Below are 19,418 nucleotides of genomic sequence, written 5' to 3'. Positions count from 1 at the left end.
TCTCTTTAATTGTAATGTGGAACCAACGCCTCTTAACACCCCTTTCCTTATGGTCCACCCCTGTTGAAACAGCAAGTTTCCTTGGACTGCCGTTAGAGGATATTGATGACAATTTGTGATCGGCTGCGGCTGTTAGGTGTGGCGAAGCACTGCTACAACAACAACAACAACTGCTGAGTGGAATATCACCTTATTTTAGCTGCCAGTTCGAAAACTTCGTATCAAAATATTCTTCAAAAACGAACTATCTCAGGATTTGCTTCGAAAATGCTTTATGTTGTTGTTGTTGTTGTTGTAGCGATTAGTTACTCCCCGACGGCTTTGGGGAGTGTTATCGATGTGATGGTCCTTTGTCGGATACAGATCCGATACGCTCCGGTAACACAGCACCATTAAGGTGCTGGCCCGACCATCTCGGGAACGATTTATATGGCCACATTAAACCTTCAGGCCATCCCTCCCTCCCCACCCCCAAGTTCCATGAGGAGCTTGGGGTCGCCAGAGCCTCGTCTGTTAGTGAAACGGGATTCGCCGCTCGAAGGTGAGGTTGACAATTGGGTTGGAGAAGCTATATATTGCGCTACACAACCCCTTGAATCCCAAAAATGCTTTATCTCGAAGTTCGTTTGAAGAAAGGGAGTTGTTAAAATAATTTTCATAAATACCATATCTCATGTCAAAATGTTTGAGTTCATCTTCAGATAAAGCGTTTATGAAAGAAATTCTGAGATAGGGCGCTTTTGTATAAAATTTTGCAGTAGGGCCTTCTTCAAATAGGGCGCTTTCGAAACGGCTGATGAGATGAGTTGATATTCCACTCAGCAGTCGATATATAATGCTATCTCTTTTGTATTTTTATATATTATGATTGGCGAACAACTCGCCCTTCCACTAAATCGCACTACACTAATTAATATCTGTGTCCAAATGTAGATTTTTTTCAAAGAAATAAACTAATTGAAATTATTTATTTATAACCTTTTGATTGTGAATTATTTAATATTAAAAAACTTTGCCTGCTTCTACAGCCACATCCAATGGTCACATTGGCGGCAAAAGCCACCGTCGCAGCGTTGATAAAGAGAATAAAGGCAGAAGCAGTGGCGGTGGCGGCGACGCAGATTTCAAAAACATAAAAAACAATAACAACAACAATAGTTATGAAGCTGCTGATAATAGCAATAACAACAGCCAGAGTAACTGCAAAGAACGAAGCGACTGGGAATCCCACCAACAGCAAATGAAAGAGAAAAGTGGTGAGATAAAATTTTTGGAGTTTGAATAGAACGAACTAATGTGGGTATATGGTTTCCACTTTATTTTTTTCTGTCTTGCAGATGAGACGCGCACATCAAAGAAATCGAATTCACACAGCGCTTTCGCCGCATCCTCACCGGTGGCCAATGGTAATGTCCTGCATACATATGATGTCGATGACGTTGCTGTAGTGGAGCCAGTTGAAAGGACTAAAGGTTTGTTATTGTATGTTTCGATCCCTTGCCACATTTGATTTTGTATCGATTTTAAAGGACGCCGCAACCGCGCTCGCAAAGACAATGCTTCCAAGGACAATCATCACAACAACAATAGTAGCAATAATGCGAACAACTCCAATACACACTCTCACAATAATAATCAACAGCAGTCGAATAATAGCAGCAACAGCAAAGATTCTTCAGCAACCATACAACAAAAACATAATGGTACTTGCAACAACAATAACAACTCCGATGCCTCATCGGTATCTTCATCCACCTCGTCTGCCAGTTCCACCACATCATCATCATCATCGTCCGGAGGGGCCTCAGCTACAGGTTCAGCTTCGTCCACCATTTCAAATATAGCCTCAAAAGTGGTCTCAAAAATCTGTGACACATGTCTCAAACTTGAAGCTGATGTTAAAAAATATCGTTCCGAATTGAGTCACATGAAACAAATCGAAAATGAATTGCGTCAAAAGCTCGAGTCAAATTTGACTACGAAATCATGTTTGCAGGCCAAACAAAAAGAATGTGATGAGCTGGAGAAACGCATACAAGAATTGACAAATAACCGACATTCTGATATGTTGCAAATGCAAACGGTTGAGCGTCGTTTGGTTGAAGAGCGTCGTCAAAAGCAATCGCTCGATGCACAATTGAATAATGAAAAGAAAGCGCGAAAAATTGCCGAAGAGAAAGCATCACGACCGGAATGTAGCACACAGTGTAAGCAACGTAAGCAGCAAATGGATGAAGAGATCAAGCAATTGCGGCGTGATTTGAAAGCAGCTGAGGAAGCGAAACAAATGGCCGAACAGCATGGACGCAAATGGGAGCAAGAGGTGAGTAGTGGAGTGATGAAAATTTCTAAGCTCAATTTTAAAGTGAAACTCCACCCTAAGGAAGCTGACAACCTTCTTGAGCTTGGAACTTTGTCAATTCTTAGAAGCTATAAAAACTCCCCGAAGGTTTTGGGGAGTGTTATCCATGTTGATGCTCCTTTGCCGAATCTAGATCCGGTACGTTCCGGTAACAAGCACCATTAATGTACAAGCCCGACCATCATGAGAACGATTTAATATAACCACATTGAACCTTCTAGGCCATTCCCTCCTACCCTCTAGTTCCATGAGGAACTTGGGGTCGCCAGAGCCTGGAAAGCTAAAGAAACAGGATTCGTCACGGGTAGGTGAGGTAGACAATTGGGTTGGAGAAGCTATAAATTGCGCTGGCAACCCCTTAAATCATTTGGGTATTATAGTCGCCTCTTAGGAAGGCATACCTTCCGCCGGTATATTCTAAGCCCCCTAACCCGCTGAGGGGATAAATGGCTGGGCTTGGTGAAGGCTAAAACTTTTACAAATTGTTTGAAAAAAATTTAAACAACTCGATATCAGGACGGACAAGGCGACAGCTGTTTCGATTATACCTTGTAAATCTCTTCAAAACCTTTTCTCCCGGGAGTGGTGTTTAAATTTTTACTACTGTCCCTGATTTCATGAATAGGGAAAATTAGGTCGAAATCCGTTTAGAGCTGCCTTTTAGACATTCTCATCCTACTTTTCGAAGGTCATCTCATTTCTGCTTATTGTTTTTTGTTGTAGCTTCTTCACCTTACGACTAGCCTTTGCCCCTGTGTAGGTGGATTGGCTCTGTTTCTTCCGTCTACTGGAGAGCGGGCTTTTAACCCTGCTTTTGGAAGGTTTAGCATGGCTTTATTACAGGCCAATATGCCTCCAAGTTTTAACACGTTCTTTGGCACTTTGACAGCAACTATAATATAACAACTAATTAACTTACCAGAATGATTTTTGCTCCATATATGAATACGCTGTTTTTGGCTGCTCTAAGCGCTTCTCGGGCATACTGCGAAGGAGTAGTCTTGATGATTGCTGACAGTGAAATCTTCAAGTACTGTCAACTTTTGAAATATCTGGTCTCCCAGTTCCTGTCGAGCTGTTATTCACAGAACCCGTCTACCGCACACAATTTCTATTTTCATTTCTTTCCATTTATTTTTACAGTTACGTATTTTTGAAGCTGAAATACGCAACCGAGATTCAGCCCAACCGGGCGCTGAAATGTTGATGAATGCTTTGGCCGCGATGCAAGACAAAAACTGTACGCTCGAAAAGAATCTTTCGGCCGAGACGAGAGTTAAGCTGGACTTATTCTCAGCTCTGGGTGATGCCAAGCGACAATTAGAAATATCAGAAAGTGAGTTGTTTATAATAGTGTTTATAGTGGTTAATTCTTAATCCTATATATGTATGTACCCTTTAGGTCGCCGTCGTGCAAAGGAGGACGAAGTGCTTGATTTGAAATCGAAAATCGCTCAACTGCTTTGCGTTATGCCCACAGATCAATTGCTTCCCGCCTGCGGATCAGCTAGCGCTAGTTCGATGTTACGTATGAATGATACGCCCCCGTTGCAGACCGGTCCCGGACCAGCATCGCCTATGTTAAGCAGCCTAAGTGCTGCGGCAGCGGCTCAGCAAGTGGCAGCTGCCGCAGCGGCAGCGGCAGCGTCTGGGCATACATTATCCGTACGTGGTGGCCCGCCTAATTCTGTAGCCGATTATGGTGCACAACAGTCACCACCCGACTATGTAACTGCTCAGCAACAGCATCAACATCAGCAAGCGCAGCAACAACAACAACAGCAGCAACAGCATCATCAACAACAGCAGCAGCAGCAGCAGCATCATCAACAACATCAACATCAACAGCTACACCATCAGCAGCAGCAGCAGCAACACCACCAACAACATCAGCAACATCAACAAATGCATCAGCAGCAGCAACAACAACATCAGCAACATCAACAACAGCATCAGCAACAACAACAACAGCACCAGCAGCAACTACAGCAACAAAAACAACAGCAGCAACAAGTGCCCGTATCGGTGTCCAGTGCTGGCTATGTATCGGCGTCGTCTCCTGGTGGTGGCAGCAACACCAGTGGTTCTAGCTTAGATCCGAATGCGACCATTTATACCCCCAAATGCGGGCCGGGTGGTACACAGGGTAATGGAGTTGGTGTGTCAGTAGGTAGCGCCTGTGATGCCTGACAACATCCTGCATCTGTAAGCGCCGTTAGCCATTTGATGCAACGTAACGTTTGAGATTGAGATTATTATTTAAGTTATTGATAAATCCTCAACAAAAACTACAGCAAAAATTAAAATGAAAAAAAAACCACAAAAAATAAAAATATAAACAATTATTACATATGTACAACAATTTGCAAAATATTTTGAAAAATAAAAATTGTGATGGCTGTTTGTTGCTGCATTGGCGGCCACTTATTGAAACTGGCAATATTTTGTTTTGGCCAACAACAATGTTCCGAAGCCTTTGTAAATCATTTTAAAACATGAAAAATATCCCGTTGAATAAATGCTATAGGTGTCTATTAAACACTATAGCAACAACTAACATGGACATGCACTTGAAAATGCAACTGAACATGATATTATCTTATTGAAAAATGAAACAGAACAACAAAATAAAAGAACACAAAGTAAAATAAAAGAACTAATTAAATATCTTTTTACTTAACTCGTAAGCATATGTGGAAGTAGATATATTAGTTGAATGAATCAACACATTCCTTTAGTAAAAGATTATCGCTTCAACAGCAACAGCATTAGAAATACAATTATGTGTTAACATCCAAAGTGCCAATTTGGAACTGAATTCAACTATAGTTTGCACTCGTACTGAAAAACTGTGCATAAAATTTGTAACTCAAATATTAAAAGCTTCTTGATATTGAGTGCTTACACTGAATTACAATGAGGTAGATATTGGAATGGGATTTACAAACATAATTACCCCTGTTGTTGTTGTTGTTGTTGTAGCGATAAGGACACTCCCCGAAGGCCTTGGGGAGTGTTATCGATGTTGGTAGTCGTTTGCCGGATCCGGCACGTCCCGGTTAGGTTGCGAGGGCTGAGCTGGGCACTATGGTACCAACTCACTACTTAGGCCACCAATGGGCCCATTACGGCCTCAAAGAGGACCCCTACCCTGCCTAAAGCGAGTCAAACCACTTCGTGGAATATATATATTTTGCTACAGCCTTGACTTCATAGCTAGAGACCTCCTCAGCAAGGTCATGTAGAAAAGGTTTACCAAGGATGGCCAACCTACGCAGAAGGTGCAGGACAGTCTCCTCCTTCTGTACATCTGCAGCTGCGACAATAGTTGAAGGTCGTTACCCCCATTCTAGCACCATGCGTGCCCTGTTAGAACCCTTATCAGGGACGACAAAACTGATTTGTTTAAAATCAGAAGCGCTCTTGTGCGCTCCTTGTCATATGAGGGCGAGGTTAGCCTGGATTTCTCACACGATGATATGGCTGACCATAGTACATTTGCAATTCTTATAGTGCTTGTGTTCACACGAAGCCTGAAAGTGGCCATGGGTATACCTACCGAATCATTTCCCAGAAGGATATGGGCGGTGGTGCCTCTTTTGGCTAGCTCGTCTGCTCTGCAGTTGCCTTCAATATCCCTATGCCCAGGTACCCATAAAAGGCTGATACTGAAGTGCGGAGCCATCTCGTTAAGAGATCGGCTTTAATGCGGCCTGGCTGTCTGAGAAAATAATAAACACCCGTTTACCATCCTTATACATAGACCCGAGATGATTCACAGCCCTGTTGCCAGCATTTCCGCTTGGTAAACACTACAGTGATCTGGTAGGCGAAAAGAGACCTCTAGACCCAGATCCGGTGAAAAGAGGCCTGCTCCCACCTTCCCGTTAAGCTTGGAACCATCCGTGAATATTTTGATGGCACCCGGTACCGTATGTTGTCTGGTATTCCAGTCTTGTCGCGATGGTATATATATACTATAGTTTTTAACGAAGACGGTCTTTGGCGTGCAGTAGTCAGTGCGTACCGGTATTGGGACTGGGGCGTTCGTGCCCAGGATTGTTACGTGTCCACTAGATCCATTTGATCAGAGACCTGTTTCCTTTATGCGTAGAGCGGCGATGACCGCTATTTCCTTCGCCACCAGGTCAAGAGGTGGAAGGTATAGCATTGTGTTGAGTGCTTCAGACGGAGTGGAGCCGAGAGCCCCGGTTGTTGTTGTTTAAGCAATGAGAGCCCCGGTAATGCAGAGCTCTGAACTCCGTTGCACCTTTTGAAGCATTTTAAGATAGGTACTTTTAGCTAGTGCAGGCCACCAGACCAAGGCACCATAAAGAAGAATCGGACGCACAATGGCTGTGTAAATCCAGTAGGTCACCTTAGGGGAGAATCCCCAGGAGGTGCCAATTGCCCTGTTGCAGGTGAACAGCGCTGTTGCTGCCTTCTTGTGTCGCTCCACTATATGGTCACTCCATAATAGCTTACTATCCAGAATGACTCCCAAATACTTGACTTCTTGGCGGTGTAAGATTTGGTACTTTGTGCCTCCTCGTGAAGAGGACAAGCTCGGTTTTATTCGGGTTGACTTCCAAACCTGTGGCTGTGGCCCAGTGCAAAATTTTGGATAGTGCCCCTTCCATTAGGTTGCAAAGAGTTTGCGGAAATTTCCCCGCATGGGGACGTAGATGTCATCTGCATACGCGATCACTTGGTGACCTTCTGCCTCCATGAGGCGTAGTAGTTGGTTGACGGTAACCACCCGAATTAGCGGAGAGAGAACGCCGCCCTGTGGAGTGCCTCTGTCGACCGGTCTGCGGATCACGCATCCACCTAACTCAGTTTTAATCTGCCTACGCGTAAGCAGATTGTATATAAACTCCACCAGGCACGCGTCAACCTCAAGATCGGTCAGCACCGAGGTGATGGCCTCAGGGAGAACGTTGTTGAAGGCACCCGCTATATCTAGAAATGCCACCAGTGTGTATTCCTTGAGGTCAAGTGACCTTTCGATAACGGATACCAGTGAGTGCAAGGCCGTGTCAGTTGACCTACCATTAGTATAGGCATGTTGAGCTTGCGAAATAAGCGATGGCTCAATCCTCCTCCTGATGTAGTCCTCTAGGAGTCTTTCGAGTGCTTTTAGCAGAAAAGAAGATAAGCGTATAGGCCTATAATCATTTGGTTTTCCCTGCCTTGGGGATAAAGACTACGTCGACTTCTCTCCACGATGCTGGTACGTAATTGAGCTTAAGACAACCTATAAACATCCCTTTTAACCAGGGCCTTATAAGTTCGGCAGTATACTGTAGCTGAGCCGGGAAAATTTCACCCGGCCCCGGCGATTTATAGGGCTTGAAGTTCTGTAAAGCCCAATCAATCTTTTTTTCATCTGTGATTTCGCTTATTAGGTGACCCTCCGCTAACAATATTTGAAGACCCGCCCGCGCTTGCTTGGAAGTGTGTATCCATAAGCAAGTCTATGGTTTAAGCGCTGGATTCCGTCCAGCGCCCATCCGGCTTTTGGACGTAACTTAGCTGAGTTAGATATTTCGATAGCACCTTCCCTAAGCGGGAGGCCGCGGATGTGGATTCAATCCTGCCGCAGAAATCCCTCCAGGAGGATCGCTTTTCATTTCGGATTGCTTTTTTATATATATTTATTTTCGTTTTATAAGCAGCCCATGAGGGTTCGTGTCCGTCATGCTTTGCTTTATTAAAGGCCGCCCTACATGACTTCCTAGGCTTATCAAAATCGGACAATCACCATGGTGATTTGTGAGTTTCCTTAACCTTTTTAGTCGGGTAAGCCCTATCTAAAGCATTCCTATATTTTTGACTGAAATTATTTACAAGCACGTCCAGCTCCTCATCGCTCTCTGGGGCTCGCACCTCTTCAGATAGCCTTTTACCTATTATCTTCTTATAGTAGCCCCAGTTCGTTCTTCTAATATTTTGTATGTACTTAGGACTTGTGTGCGCCTGCGATATAGAAAAGCTTATATATCTATGGTCAGAAAAGGAATGCTCCTGTAGAACTCTCCATGAAACGATCAGGTCACTGAAAGAATCTGTGACCAGGGTTATGTCAAGGACCTCTTCGCGGTTCTTGTAATGAAGGTGGGGTCATTTCCCTATTACATATACTTTACATTAGTGCCTAAAAGATAGTGAAATAAAGACTCACCTCGGTCATTTGTATCACTGCTGCCCCACTGGGCATGGTGGGCATTGGCATCGCCTCCTAGTAGGATGAAGTCATTTCGTGGATTTCCTGCTCTCACGAACTCCCTGAAATTATCTGGTGGTAGTGAGCCTTGGTGATCGTGCGCTAGGTAGAAGGAAGCAAGTTTAAAGCTCCTCCCTAGCACCTCGACGCTAACCGCTGTCAGATCCCCGCCGCTAAAATTGGGTGGAAGAAAAACGTTAAGAGTAGACTTAGCCAATATACATGTACGAGGCTTACCCTTTTCCTGAGCGCTATAGAGCTTATACGCTGGCGTCCGCAGGCCACAGATCCTATTTCCAGTGATCCACGGCTTACGTTCCGGTAACAAGCACCATAAACGTACTAGCCCGACCATATCGGGAAAGATTTGGTATGGCCACATACAACCTTCCAGGCCATGCCGCCCTCCAACCCCCTAGATCCATTAGGAGTTCAGGGTCGCCAGATTCTCTGCTGTTAATGAAACAGGATTCGCCACGGGTATGTGAGGTTAATCATTGGGTTGGAGAAGCTATATATTGCGCTGGCAACCCCTTGAGAGGGTTGCGCTCCACACTCGCTTGAATCAATTGGGTATTTTAGCTGCTTACCGCGGGAATATTTTAAGCCCCCTAACACACTGGGCGCCATCTTGTTTGGGGGAAACAAGAAATAACGAACATAGTCTATTTTCACATAAAAATGATGTAAATAGCATTATACTTGTAACAAAAGCTTGGGATTTATCTGTCTGCGTGCGGCTAAAAAGCAACAATCTAAGATTGTACTCAGTCCAGGATTGAGCTGAACACAAGTAGAAATGGTGCAAGTACATGGGTGTTTTTTTTTTTGGAAAAATTTGTCTCCTGATGTTCACTCTTAAATTTTAACTTTTTTATGAATTAAGCGGGGGTTACCCTTATTGCCTTAAATGTATGAAAAAAATTTTTTTAAGCAGTTTTTAATTTTATAATTTATTTAATAACTAGCTTTACCCGGCGTGCGCTGTAACGCCTGAAATCGAATGAATGTTGCGTTATTTTTTCTGTTTTGTTTGTTGATAATTTTAACTTGGGGAAAAAAACCAATGATAGCACAGGCCGACAAAATAAGATCGATTTTTTGACCATAAACCAGACCATACATTCCTAAAGGTTTGAGATGCGCTGAATTCAGATCTGGACGCAGAATTGCTCTATCACGTCAGGATTTTGAGATATCCTAACCTAAACGTGCAAAAAACACCGTTTTTGCCTATTTTTGAGGTTATATATAAACGACAGATTTTTTTTTTTTTAAAGCACACATAGCATCTTAAAGAAGAAGTCTTTATCTTACGAATGGCGTTGAGTTTGCTCAAATATTTTTTTTTCGCTAAGATAGAGCAATTTAAAGTTTATAAATTTGCTAATTTTCCTATAGCTGAAAAACCACTGAATTAACGTAGGTATGATGCAGTAGAACACATACCTCTTACGATAAGTCTACAAATTTCAAGCTTCCACATAATACATTTTGTTTCTAACGCTATCTAGAAATATTTGTGATACTTATTTTTTTGGCTTTACTTAGGGTTTGTGAGTTTAAGTGTTAGTGAACGTAGATTTGTTGAGTTTTATTGTTATTTCTATATTTTGTTTCGCTACAATACAAGCTCAAGCAAAACTTATAACTTTACATCACTTGAAATATATTTTACATCACTTTAAATTTATTTCTCATCACTATACATACGTCACCTTATATTTAATATATAATTTTATCTTAAACTAAATAAATTTTAATAAAAATGTTAAGTAAAATGCAAATCGACAGAACTCCCTGTGGCAATAAGAAAGACAAATTTTGCAATGTTTGTGGAGACTTTGAACCACAGGAATTTCGTAGATCAATAAATGACTCGGTAAAAGATTCATATATTAAATGTTATAATAAGCCAATGAGAAACTTAGATAAATCATGGGTACCCCAATCTATTTGTAATGCTTGTAGAACAAATGTGGGGAGATAGGAAGTTAAAACAGAGGTCGTCATTCAACCAGCTATTTGGCGCGAGCCTGTAGATCACGCCAATGACTGTTATTTTTGCTTAAGCAATGTAAGTGGCTTTAACAAAAGGAACAAAAGAATAATGAAATATCCTAATGTAGAGAGTGTAACGCCTGCTAAGAAAGGAAAAATAGAAAGATTTGAAGAAAATAATGTAGTTTCAATTGAAAGTATAGGTGAGGCTAAGAAAGAAACAACGAGTTTTTCTGAAGGTTCATCAAGCGAGAACGATTCAAAACTTTTCGACCAAGAAGGTTTGGATGACCTTATTCGTGATCTTGATCTTCCAAAAGATGGATATGAACTACTGGCTTCAAGGCATAAAGAAAGAAATATGTTGTTACCTGGGACAAAGATAACGACGTATAGCAAAAGAGATGAGAAGTTTGTAAAATTTTTTTCAAAACAAAATTCTCTTGTATACTGTAATGATATCAAAGGGCTTATAAATTTATATAAACCAGATATGTATAAACCAAAAGACTGGCGTTTTTTTATAGATTCGTCTAAGGAAAGTGTAAAAGCATTGTTACTCCATAACGGAAATGTTTTTGCAGCGATCCCAATGGCTCACTCAGTTATAATGAAGGAATCTTATGAAAGTTTTCTTTTAGAAAAAATTGTTTACAACTCTCACAAATGGCTCATTTGTGGTGATTTTAAAATGATCCAAATGGTTCTCGGTCTACAACAAGGATTTACAAAACGTCCATGTTTTCTTTGCCTTTGGGATAGTCGTGCGCGAACAAAGCATTATACGCAAAAGAATTGGCCAAAAAGAAAAAAAAATGGGACATTAGTGGAGAAAACGTCATCCATGAGAGTCTTGTAGACCGTCAAAATATTTTGTTACCACCTCTCCACATTAAGCTCGGTTTGATGAAGCAATTTGTTAAAGCACTGGATAAAAATGGTAATTGTTTTCAGTATTTTCATTCAAAATTTCCTACATTAAGTGACGCAAAAATTAAAGAAGGCATTTTTACAGGAGCCGACATAAGAAACCTCATGAAAGATAGAGATTTTGTTCCATCTATGAAATCTGAGGAGAAAAATGCTTGGATAAGTTTTAAAGAAGTTGTACAACATTTTCTTGGAAATACTCGGGCTCCAAACTACAAAACTATTGTTTCTACTATGTTGACTAATTTTGAAAAGTAAGGTTGTTTGATGAGTTCAAAATTGCATTATCTTTTTTCACACTTGGACAGGTTTCCAGAAAACAATGGAGCTAAGAGTGAAGAAATGGGAGAAAGATTTCATCAAGACATCAAACAAAAAGAGCGGCATGATCAGGGAAGATGGGACGAAAGGATGATGGCCGACTACTGTGGGTCCTTGAAAAGACATGGTGCATTTGCCGAACATCATCGTCAGTCGCATAACCGATCATTTGAAGTGAAGCGACAACGTTTTCATAAAAAAAAAGAGATAAAGAATCTAAAATCACCAATAAACCACAAAAAGTTCAAATACAATCAAAAATATAAAAGACAAAGAAAAAAAAAGAAAAAAAAAACATGGATAAAAAAAACAAAAAAAAAACATGGAGTCATCACCTAAAATCATCAATAAACCACAAAAAGTTCAAATACAATCAAAAATATAAAAGACAAAGAAAAAAAAAAAAAAAACATAAAAAAACAAAAAAACATAAAAAAACAAAAAAAAAAAAAAAATGGAGTCATCACCGCCACGTCCACGTTTCGTGACTCTGGGTTCGGCTGAGAGCGGTAAAAATTCTTCGAGGTTTGTGAACTTGGGGTGAAGGCTTGGCTTTGTGGGCTACGGGTATGTAAGCTTGGGGTTTCGGGTATTACGGTTTTTGGGCTTGGGGTTTTGGCATTGGGATTTGTGGGCTTGGGGTTTATGTGTTAATAGTTTGTGGGATTGTGTTTTGTGGGCTTGTGGTGTTTAAGCATTAGGTTTATAGATTTAAAATTGCCGGTTAGAGGTTTTTGGGTTTGGGGTATGTGGGATTGGCGTCTGTGAGCTTGGGGTTTGTCGGATCGAGTTATTTGGACTTAAGATGTGTAAGCTTGAAATTTGTAGACTTATCGTAAGAGGTATGTGTTCTACTGCATCATACCGTTAATTCAGTGGTTTTTCAGCTATAGGAAAATTTGCAAATTTATAAACTTTAAATTGCTCTATCTTAGCGAAAAAAAAGATATTTGAGCAAACTCAACGTCATTCGTAAGAGAAAGACTTCTTCTTTAAGATGCTATGTGTGCTTTAAAAAAAAAAAATCTGTTGTTTATATATAAACCTCAAAAATAGGCAAAAACGGTGTTTTTTGCACATTCAGGTTAGGATATCTCAAAACCCTGACTTGATAGAGCAATTCTGCGTCGAGATTTGAATTCAGCGCATCGAAAACCTTTAGGAAAGTATGGTCTGGTTTATGGTCAAATTTCTTGTCGGCCTGTGTAGTCTCCGCTAACAGGGATTTTTGAAAATTCGCGTAACACATGCTAATTTTTACTATAATTTAGGTACAATATATTTTCATTTTATTTTAACAATCAATATTTATCCAAACTAAGAATTATTATACATTAAACAATATTTTTTTAACATATGTACATATGTAAATGCTTCTATAGTCTTTGGGTGCAAATTCCATTAGTGCACCATTCAGAGCAAAATAAAAATATTTATTATTTATCTATTTTTACTTTATAAAGACATATACAAATAGAACTAGATTGCCTCTAACAAACCTTATTTATCTAATTTTTTCTGATGGTGGTGCACTAATTAATTTAACCGCTTATTTTATCCTCCAGTTAGACCCGCCATATAAATATTCAACACATCAGGATTTGCATGTACGAATCTTCTTCGTTTGGGTATCGGCTGAATGTGTGGCAGTCGTGTACCATTCGTAACATTCGGACTTGGTACATAGTCGTCATCATCATCTGCCACAACATGCCGCCTTTTAAGTGCTTGCTCTCTACTTTTTCTAGCTACTGCTGCCGCTGCACTTGTTGAAGGTCCCTCATCAAGTGTTGACTCTGAGGTATTGAGCTGTTGAGTTTCATTTCCAGCTGATGTTCCGCTCGCTGTTGTTGACGATGTACTTTTTGTCAACGGCCGAGGTGGATGTGTTTCATCTGGATCTGTCACTGAAGACACTTCAACCGATCTTTCCGCTTGTTCTCGCTTCTTTTCCTTTGCTCGTGCCAACTTTATCAAATAAATACGCTCCAATTCTTCTGCACATTTCTTACATACTGGATCTTCAGATCGATAGTCAATACGTCGTTTCCGTACAAATTCAACTAGATGCTGATTTTTTATGTATGTAACCGGTTGTTGTAACTTGTGGTTGTCCGTGGCCACAGCACATCGAAGTCCACGTATTCGTACCATTTTTAAAAACAAAATTGGGATTGAAATATATTAAAATAGTTATTCATTTTTGTTATTGGCGGCAATTGATGTTTTGAATTTAGTTGCTATGATCGCAATTGTTTACATCGCGCTGGCAGATTTTCGATACCCGAAATAGTCGATATAATTGTTCTTATGAAGATTGCCCCGTATCGTGTTTTAAGGGCCAATTAATAGTGAGTTATCCATATCCAGATAAAACAGCTGATCCAACCAACCTTATGGAAATCAATGTAATCTAACACAAATCACCAACCCAGAATGCGCATTCACGAGTTCATAATTGCTTCGTTCTGCGCATCTCCCTCATAGTTGACTCTTGAGCGAAAAATAAAACGAGCTAAAGGAAGAGTCAATTAATACGTCATAAAAAAAACAGCTGGCCTATGTTTACATGCGCAATGCGCAATCATCTTGTGTGATTTGTGGTTATCTATTAATGGTGTCATACCATAACTCTAAAGCAATAACCATTAAGCTGGGTCGATTTATTAACCTATATCGCGCCATCGGTTTTTCGATAGGTTTTGGGCTCAGGAAAAAAAGTTCTACTAAGCATACCCAAAAAAACAATTTTCGAGCCTGCAAAATTTGAGTTTTTTAACTTTTTTTCTTTGATTTTTGAGGTTTTTTTAATGACCTACTTAAAATTTTTCATTTGATTTTAAAAGTTTCATGTATACCCTGTCCGACTCAAAATTGTCCGCTAAAAACTTTGGCGATAACAGTTTTTTGAAAAAAAAAAACAAAAATATAATATTGTTTTGAGGAGTGTTTTGGTAAAAAAATTTATTTTTTCGTCATTTTTTTGTTTAAGGGTTTCTTTAGAAACGTGCAAAAGTGTTGCCGATGAAAACGAATTTGTCTCATAGTTCCTATCCCACGTCTGTTTGAACGCAAACTAGTCCCTCCATTTTTGAGATATCTTGATGAAATTTGGTGAGCAGGCATATTTTCATGGGGGATTTGACATTTGTCGGAATCGACTAGATCGGACCACTATAGCATATACCTCCCATACAATCGATTATTCAATAAGAGGGTTTTCGCCATTTCTGCCCCATTTCTGCCTCATTTTAACAGCTAGCAACATCAAATTTTACCACAAGCTTACGTATTGGGCATTGGTTGTTGTCTGAAAAAATTATCAAGATCGGACTAAAAAACGATTTCGACAAAAATGATGAAAATCCTCTTACCTGAAGAGTCGGTTGTATGGGATATATATTATAAATATGTCCGATCTGGATGATTTTTTTAGACAACAATCTATGCCCAATACGTAATCTTGTGGTAAAATTTGATGTTGCTAGCTGTTAAAATGAGGCAGAAATGGGGCAGAAATGGCGAAAAATGCTTATCTAATGCAAGCAATGGCAAATCAAAACACATAAAAGTGTGATAAGATCATACGCCTAATAAATACGCTACAAAAACGTACTGGCTACTGCGTCATCTACAACATACATTACATCTCACGAGAGCCCCCTACTAGGCAAACAGCTCCCTCAGAGGCATTTCGCGTTGGCTCCATTATGAGCGCTTCACGTCGGCTCCCTAATGGGCACACAGCTCTTTTCTGAGCAATTCTCGTCCTTCAGAGATCCTCACGACGACTGCCTGCTTGGACATACGTATAAGAATTGATGCACAACAATCTATCGTTCTTATAAATTTGTAGAATAAATATGTTATTTATATCGCATATACTACATATTTAAAGTAAATTGAATATTTTAGTCCGTATAAATTTTAAAATTGTAGACTAATAAATAAATAAATAAATATCTCAAAAATTGAGGGACTAGTTTGCGTTCAAACAAACGGACAGACGGACGGACGGACGGACAGACATGGCTAGATCGACGTAGCTCGTCCCTTGATCATTTTGGTATACTTATTGGTGGGTATAACGGAAACATATACATAAAAAATGATTTGGAGCCTTGAAAATGAAAAAAATCCATTTCGACCAAAACAAGTCCCAAAAACCAAAAATAAAATTTTTTTTTAAAACCTGTTAATGCCAACATTTTTATAGCATAATTTTAAGTTGGATAGGAACTATGAGACAAATTCGTTTTCATCGGCAACACTTTTGCACGTTTCTGAAGAAACCCTTAAAAAAAATTGCGAAAAATAAATTTTTTCACCAAATTACCTCAAAACTCAAAAAATATTTTTTTTTTTTCAAAAAACTGTTATCGCCAAAATTTTTAGCGGACAATTACGGACAAGGTATACATGAAAATTTTATGGGCATGCTTAGTGGGACCTTTTTTCTTGAGCCCAAAGCCTATCGAAAAATCGATGACGCGATATGGGTTAACTTTCGTCCATGCAAATCAACCCAGCTTAGTAACCATATCATAGCCAACGAATTGGTTTTGGTTTTTCGCCATATTCATAACCTAAAAATATTTGAGTTGGAGAACTCATTAACTTTTTGTAGATTTTATTTATTGTTTTGGATACGTTTTGACTAAAAGATTTTGTGTGGTATATGCTTGTAATTTTTGCGTTTTCTTCATTTTTATGAAATTTTCCCGATTTTTAGGTTAAGGTACAAATAACTGATGTCAATTTGATATGGATAAGTAAAAATATGGTTACGACTATGGCATTAGGGTTAAGAAAGTTTAACTGGCCTTTAGACCTAACTTAAATATATCGAGACTATGTTCATTTTCGTTGGCGGCCACCGTGGTGTGATGGTAGCGTGCTTCGCCTACCACACCATATACCTTGGGTTCACACCCCGGGCAAAGCAACATCAAAAATTTTAGAAATAAGGTTTTTCAATTAGAAGAAACTTTTTCTAAGCGGGGTCGCCCCTCGGCAGTGTTTGGTAAGCACTCCGAGCGTATTTCTGCCATGAAAAGCTCTCAGTGAAAACTCATCTGCATTGCAGATGCCGTTCGGAGTCGGCATAAAACATGTAGGTTCCGTCCGGAAAATTTGTAGGGAAAATAAAGAGGAGCACGACGCAAATTGGAAGAGAAGCTCGGCCTTACATCTCTTCGGAGGTTATTGTGCCTTACATTTATTTAATTTTATGTTAATTTTCGTACTTAGGCCGGGTTTTCAGTGCGAGTTTAAACTTCCGTTAATGTTGCCCAGAGTTTAGCCCTGCCACTTCGGCCACTTAAGCTGAGATGAGCAGCAAAATTGTATGTTATCGAACAAAGTGGCAAGGTTAAACTCTAGTAAACTTTAGCTAGAGTTTAAACTTGCACTGAAAAACCAGGTATTAAAAGCACATCTCCACTTAAAGCTTTAATTGTACAGATTTATTAAATCGCATGTTTTAACAACAACCACTGTAGTTGGTAATTGTTTACTTTAGGGTACAACTCCTAAAAGCCGTCCAAAAATATCGGGAGAGGTGTCAAAAGACGCGTCTTGATCCCAGGACCACGAAAATTGGGTATTTTATTTTTTCGGAGATATTTGTAAACAAAATCGAAAATTTTCATGTGGTTGTTGTAATTTTGATGATTTTGGTGGACCCACAAGAAAAACTGTCGGTAAAAGTGTTTTGCGCGGATGTAGTTTTGGTCTCCAAACCGGTGTTGGACCCACCCAGGGCAATTTTTTTTATAAGCGTGAAAAAACTATGGATCACACCCCCGGTTTGGGAGCGCTCCGGGGCCATTTTTCCAAAGCGCGTCTTTTGACATCTTCCGATATTTTTGGATGAGCTTTAGCAGTTGTACCCTAAAGTAAACAATTACCTTGAAAGGAAAAACATATCTGAGCATTCTATTTTGATAAATTTTTTATTATAATACGTTTGACAATACAAATCCAAACTTGAAAATCTTGAGCCTACTGCCAAATGAAATAAGTATCCTTAAATTTAAGGAAAAGGATTTCTTAAATTATTTATCACAACTTCACCATAATACTAAGAAAAAACATTTTATTTATAGCCAATAAATTAAAATGTCAAAGACCTGCCAGATAGCCGAATAGTAAATGTAGCGAAAAAAATTCCTGCGCAGTAATATGAAATATATTTCCAGACGTCGTAACCAAAGAAGATAAATATAATAAGAGCCACCAGTCTGCTACGAGTGGCGAGTAACTCGCTGGAAATTAAAAAATTGATGCATAATGTTGTGCATGAGGGACATTTTCAATTGTCTCGCATTTATCCATGTCGCGTAGGCACATTATGCTGTGATTTTTGGAAAGAGAATTAATTAATTAATTAAACACAGTCGGAAAAATAAACACAAATGCCCCACGAAAAGGTATAAAGCAGGGACGGAAAATAATAATTATTTTTTTTTCGGAGTCGAAAAAGTCCTGGTCAAAAAATTGTCCTAGGTGAAAATATTTGAATTCCCAGGTATCCCTATAGCAATATCATGTCGAATCATGCATCCTTTTTATTTTTCGAACTTTTTCCATAAAAGTCAACATATAAAAGTAAACTCTGAATTTTTATTTTTTGAGTCCAATAGAACTAGTTACACTCGGAAATAAAAGTTCGGAAATAAACGTTAAATCAAGAATTTTATTTTTTCAGGCCGAAATAAAAGTCCCGCTTGATAACAAAGAAACGGCTTATACGAATTAAAAAAAAATTCTATTTCGGATAAGCCATTTCTTTGTTATCAAGCGGGACTTTTATTTCGGCCTTAAAAAATAAGTCTTGATTTAACTTTTAATTCGGGACTTTTATTTTTAAAAGTCCGAGTTTTACTAGTTCTATCGGAATCAAAAAATAAAAATCCGAAAATAACTTTTATCTTGATCCAAATATATTTAAAGTCCAAAATTAATAGTTTTGCGAGGACTTATATTATAAAAGGAATAACAGTTTCAGCCCCTGGTATAAAGACATTTATGCACATCTCGCCCAAAAAAAATCCTGCGATTACCCTAACCAAAAACCAAAACATTATGCAAAGTAACGAGTGAGGTCTCTTATTACATTTATCCTCTTTGTCGTAACTACTCAAACGTGCATTGAGAAAGTTATCACTCAACGATTGATCAACAGTTGTGTGCTCTGAAAGCGCGCAAAAAAAGCTGCATTCTAAATCATGGCTCAACTATATGGTTGGCCATCTCTCCAGCAACAAAACATACTTTTGCTCAGATTCTCAAAATCTGCGTTTTAGGCGAATAGAATGGAAAGAAAACATAAACCCGTGCAATTCACAAATCACACACACAAGATTGCGCATTGCGCATGTAAACAAAAGATCAGCTTTTTTATGGGCAATTTTTACGTCATTTCCCTTTAGCTCTTGTTTTTTTTCTCTCTTTCTTTCATTCGCTCAAGCAGTCGAGTGTGACGTAGTTGCGCAGAACGAAGCAATTTTGAACTCGTGATTGTGCAATCTTCTGTGTGTAATTTGTGCGTGCTAGTGGTGGGTAATGACAGTATTT

At 39.3% G+C, this 19,418-nt stretch overlaps 2 protein-coding genes across 8 annotated transcripts in view; one reads left to right on the top strand and one right to left on the bottom strand.

Annotated features, from left to right (window-relative positions):
* Positions 1-5,027, top strand: part of LOC137243192 (macoilin-2) — a 36,083-nt gene extending 31,056 nt beyond the window's left edge. For 6 of the 7 annotated variants that reach the window (XM_067770564.1, XM_067770571.1, XM_067770567.1 and 3 more), the window contains 5 exons: positions 1,029-1,256; positions 1,338-1,472; positions 1,530-2,323; positions 3,506-3,698; positions 3,765-5,027. In XM_067770564.1, coding sequence (XP_067626665.1) covers positions 1,029-1,256; positions 1,338-1,472; positions 1,530-2,323; positions 3,506-3,698; positions 3,765-4,552 — 2,138 coding nt within the window. In that variant the 3' untranslated portion in view covers positions 4,553-5,027. The remainder of the gene's footprint in view (positions 1-1,028; positions 1,257-1,337; positions 1,473-1,529; positions 2,324-3,505; positions 3,699-3,764) is intronic. The other variant, XM_067770570.1, reaches the window with a different exon arrangement.
* An 8,073-nt stretch (positions 5,028-13,100) lies between these two features.
* LOC137246202 (uncharacterized) lies at positions 13,101-14,114 on the bottom strand. The gene has a single exon (XM_067777286.1). The coding sequence runs from the start codon at positions 13,992-13,994 to the stop codon at positions 13,395-13,397; it is 600 nt and encodes a 199-aa protein (XP_067633387.1). The 5' UTR covers positions 13,995-14,114; the 3' UTR covers positions 13,101-13,394.
* Positions 14,115-19,418: the final 5,304 nt, after the last annotated feature.

This window comes from Eurosta solidaginis, chromosome 3 (assembly GCF_040869045.1).
Source record: "Eurosta solidaginis isolate ZX-2024a chromosome 3, ASM4086904v1, whole genome shotgun sequence".
NCBI classification, from domain to species: domain Eukaryota; kingdom Metazoa; phylum Arthropoda; class Insecta; order Diptera; family Tephritidae; genus Eurosta; species Eurosta solidaginis.
Note: the sequence above shows the minus strand (reverse complement) of the source record. Positions and strands in the feature narration are given on the sequence as shown.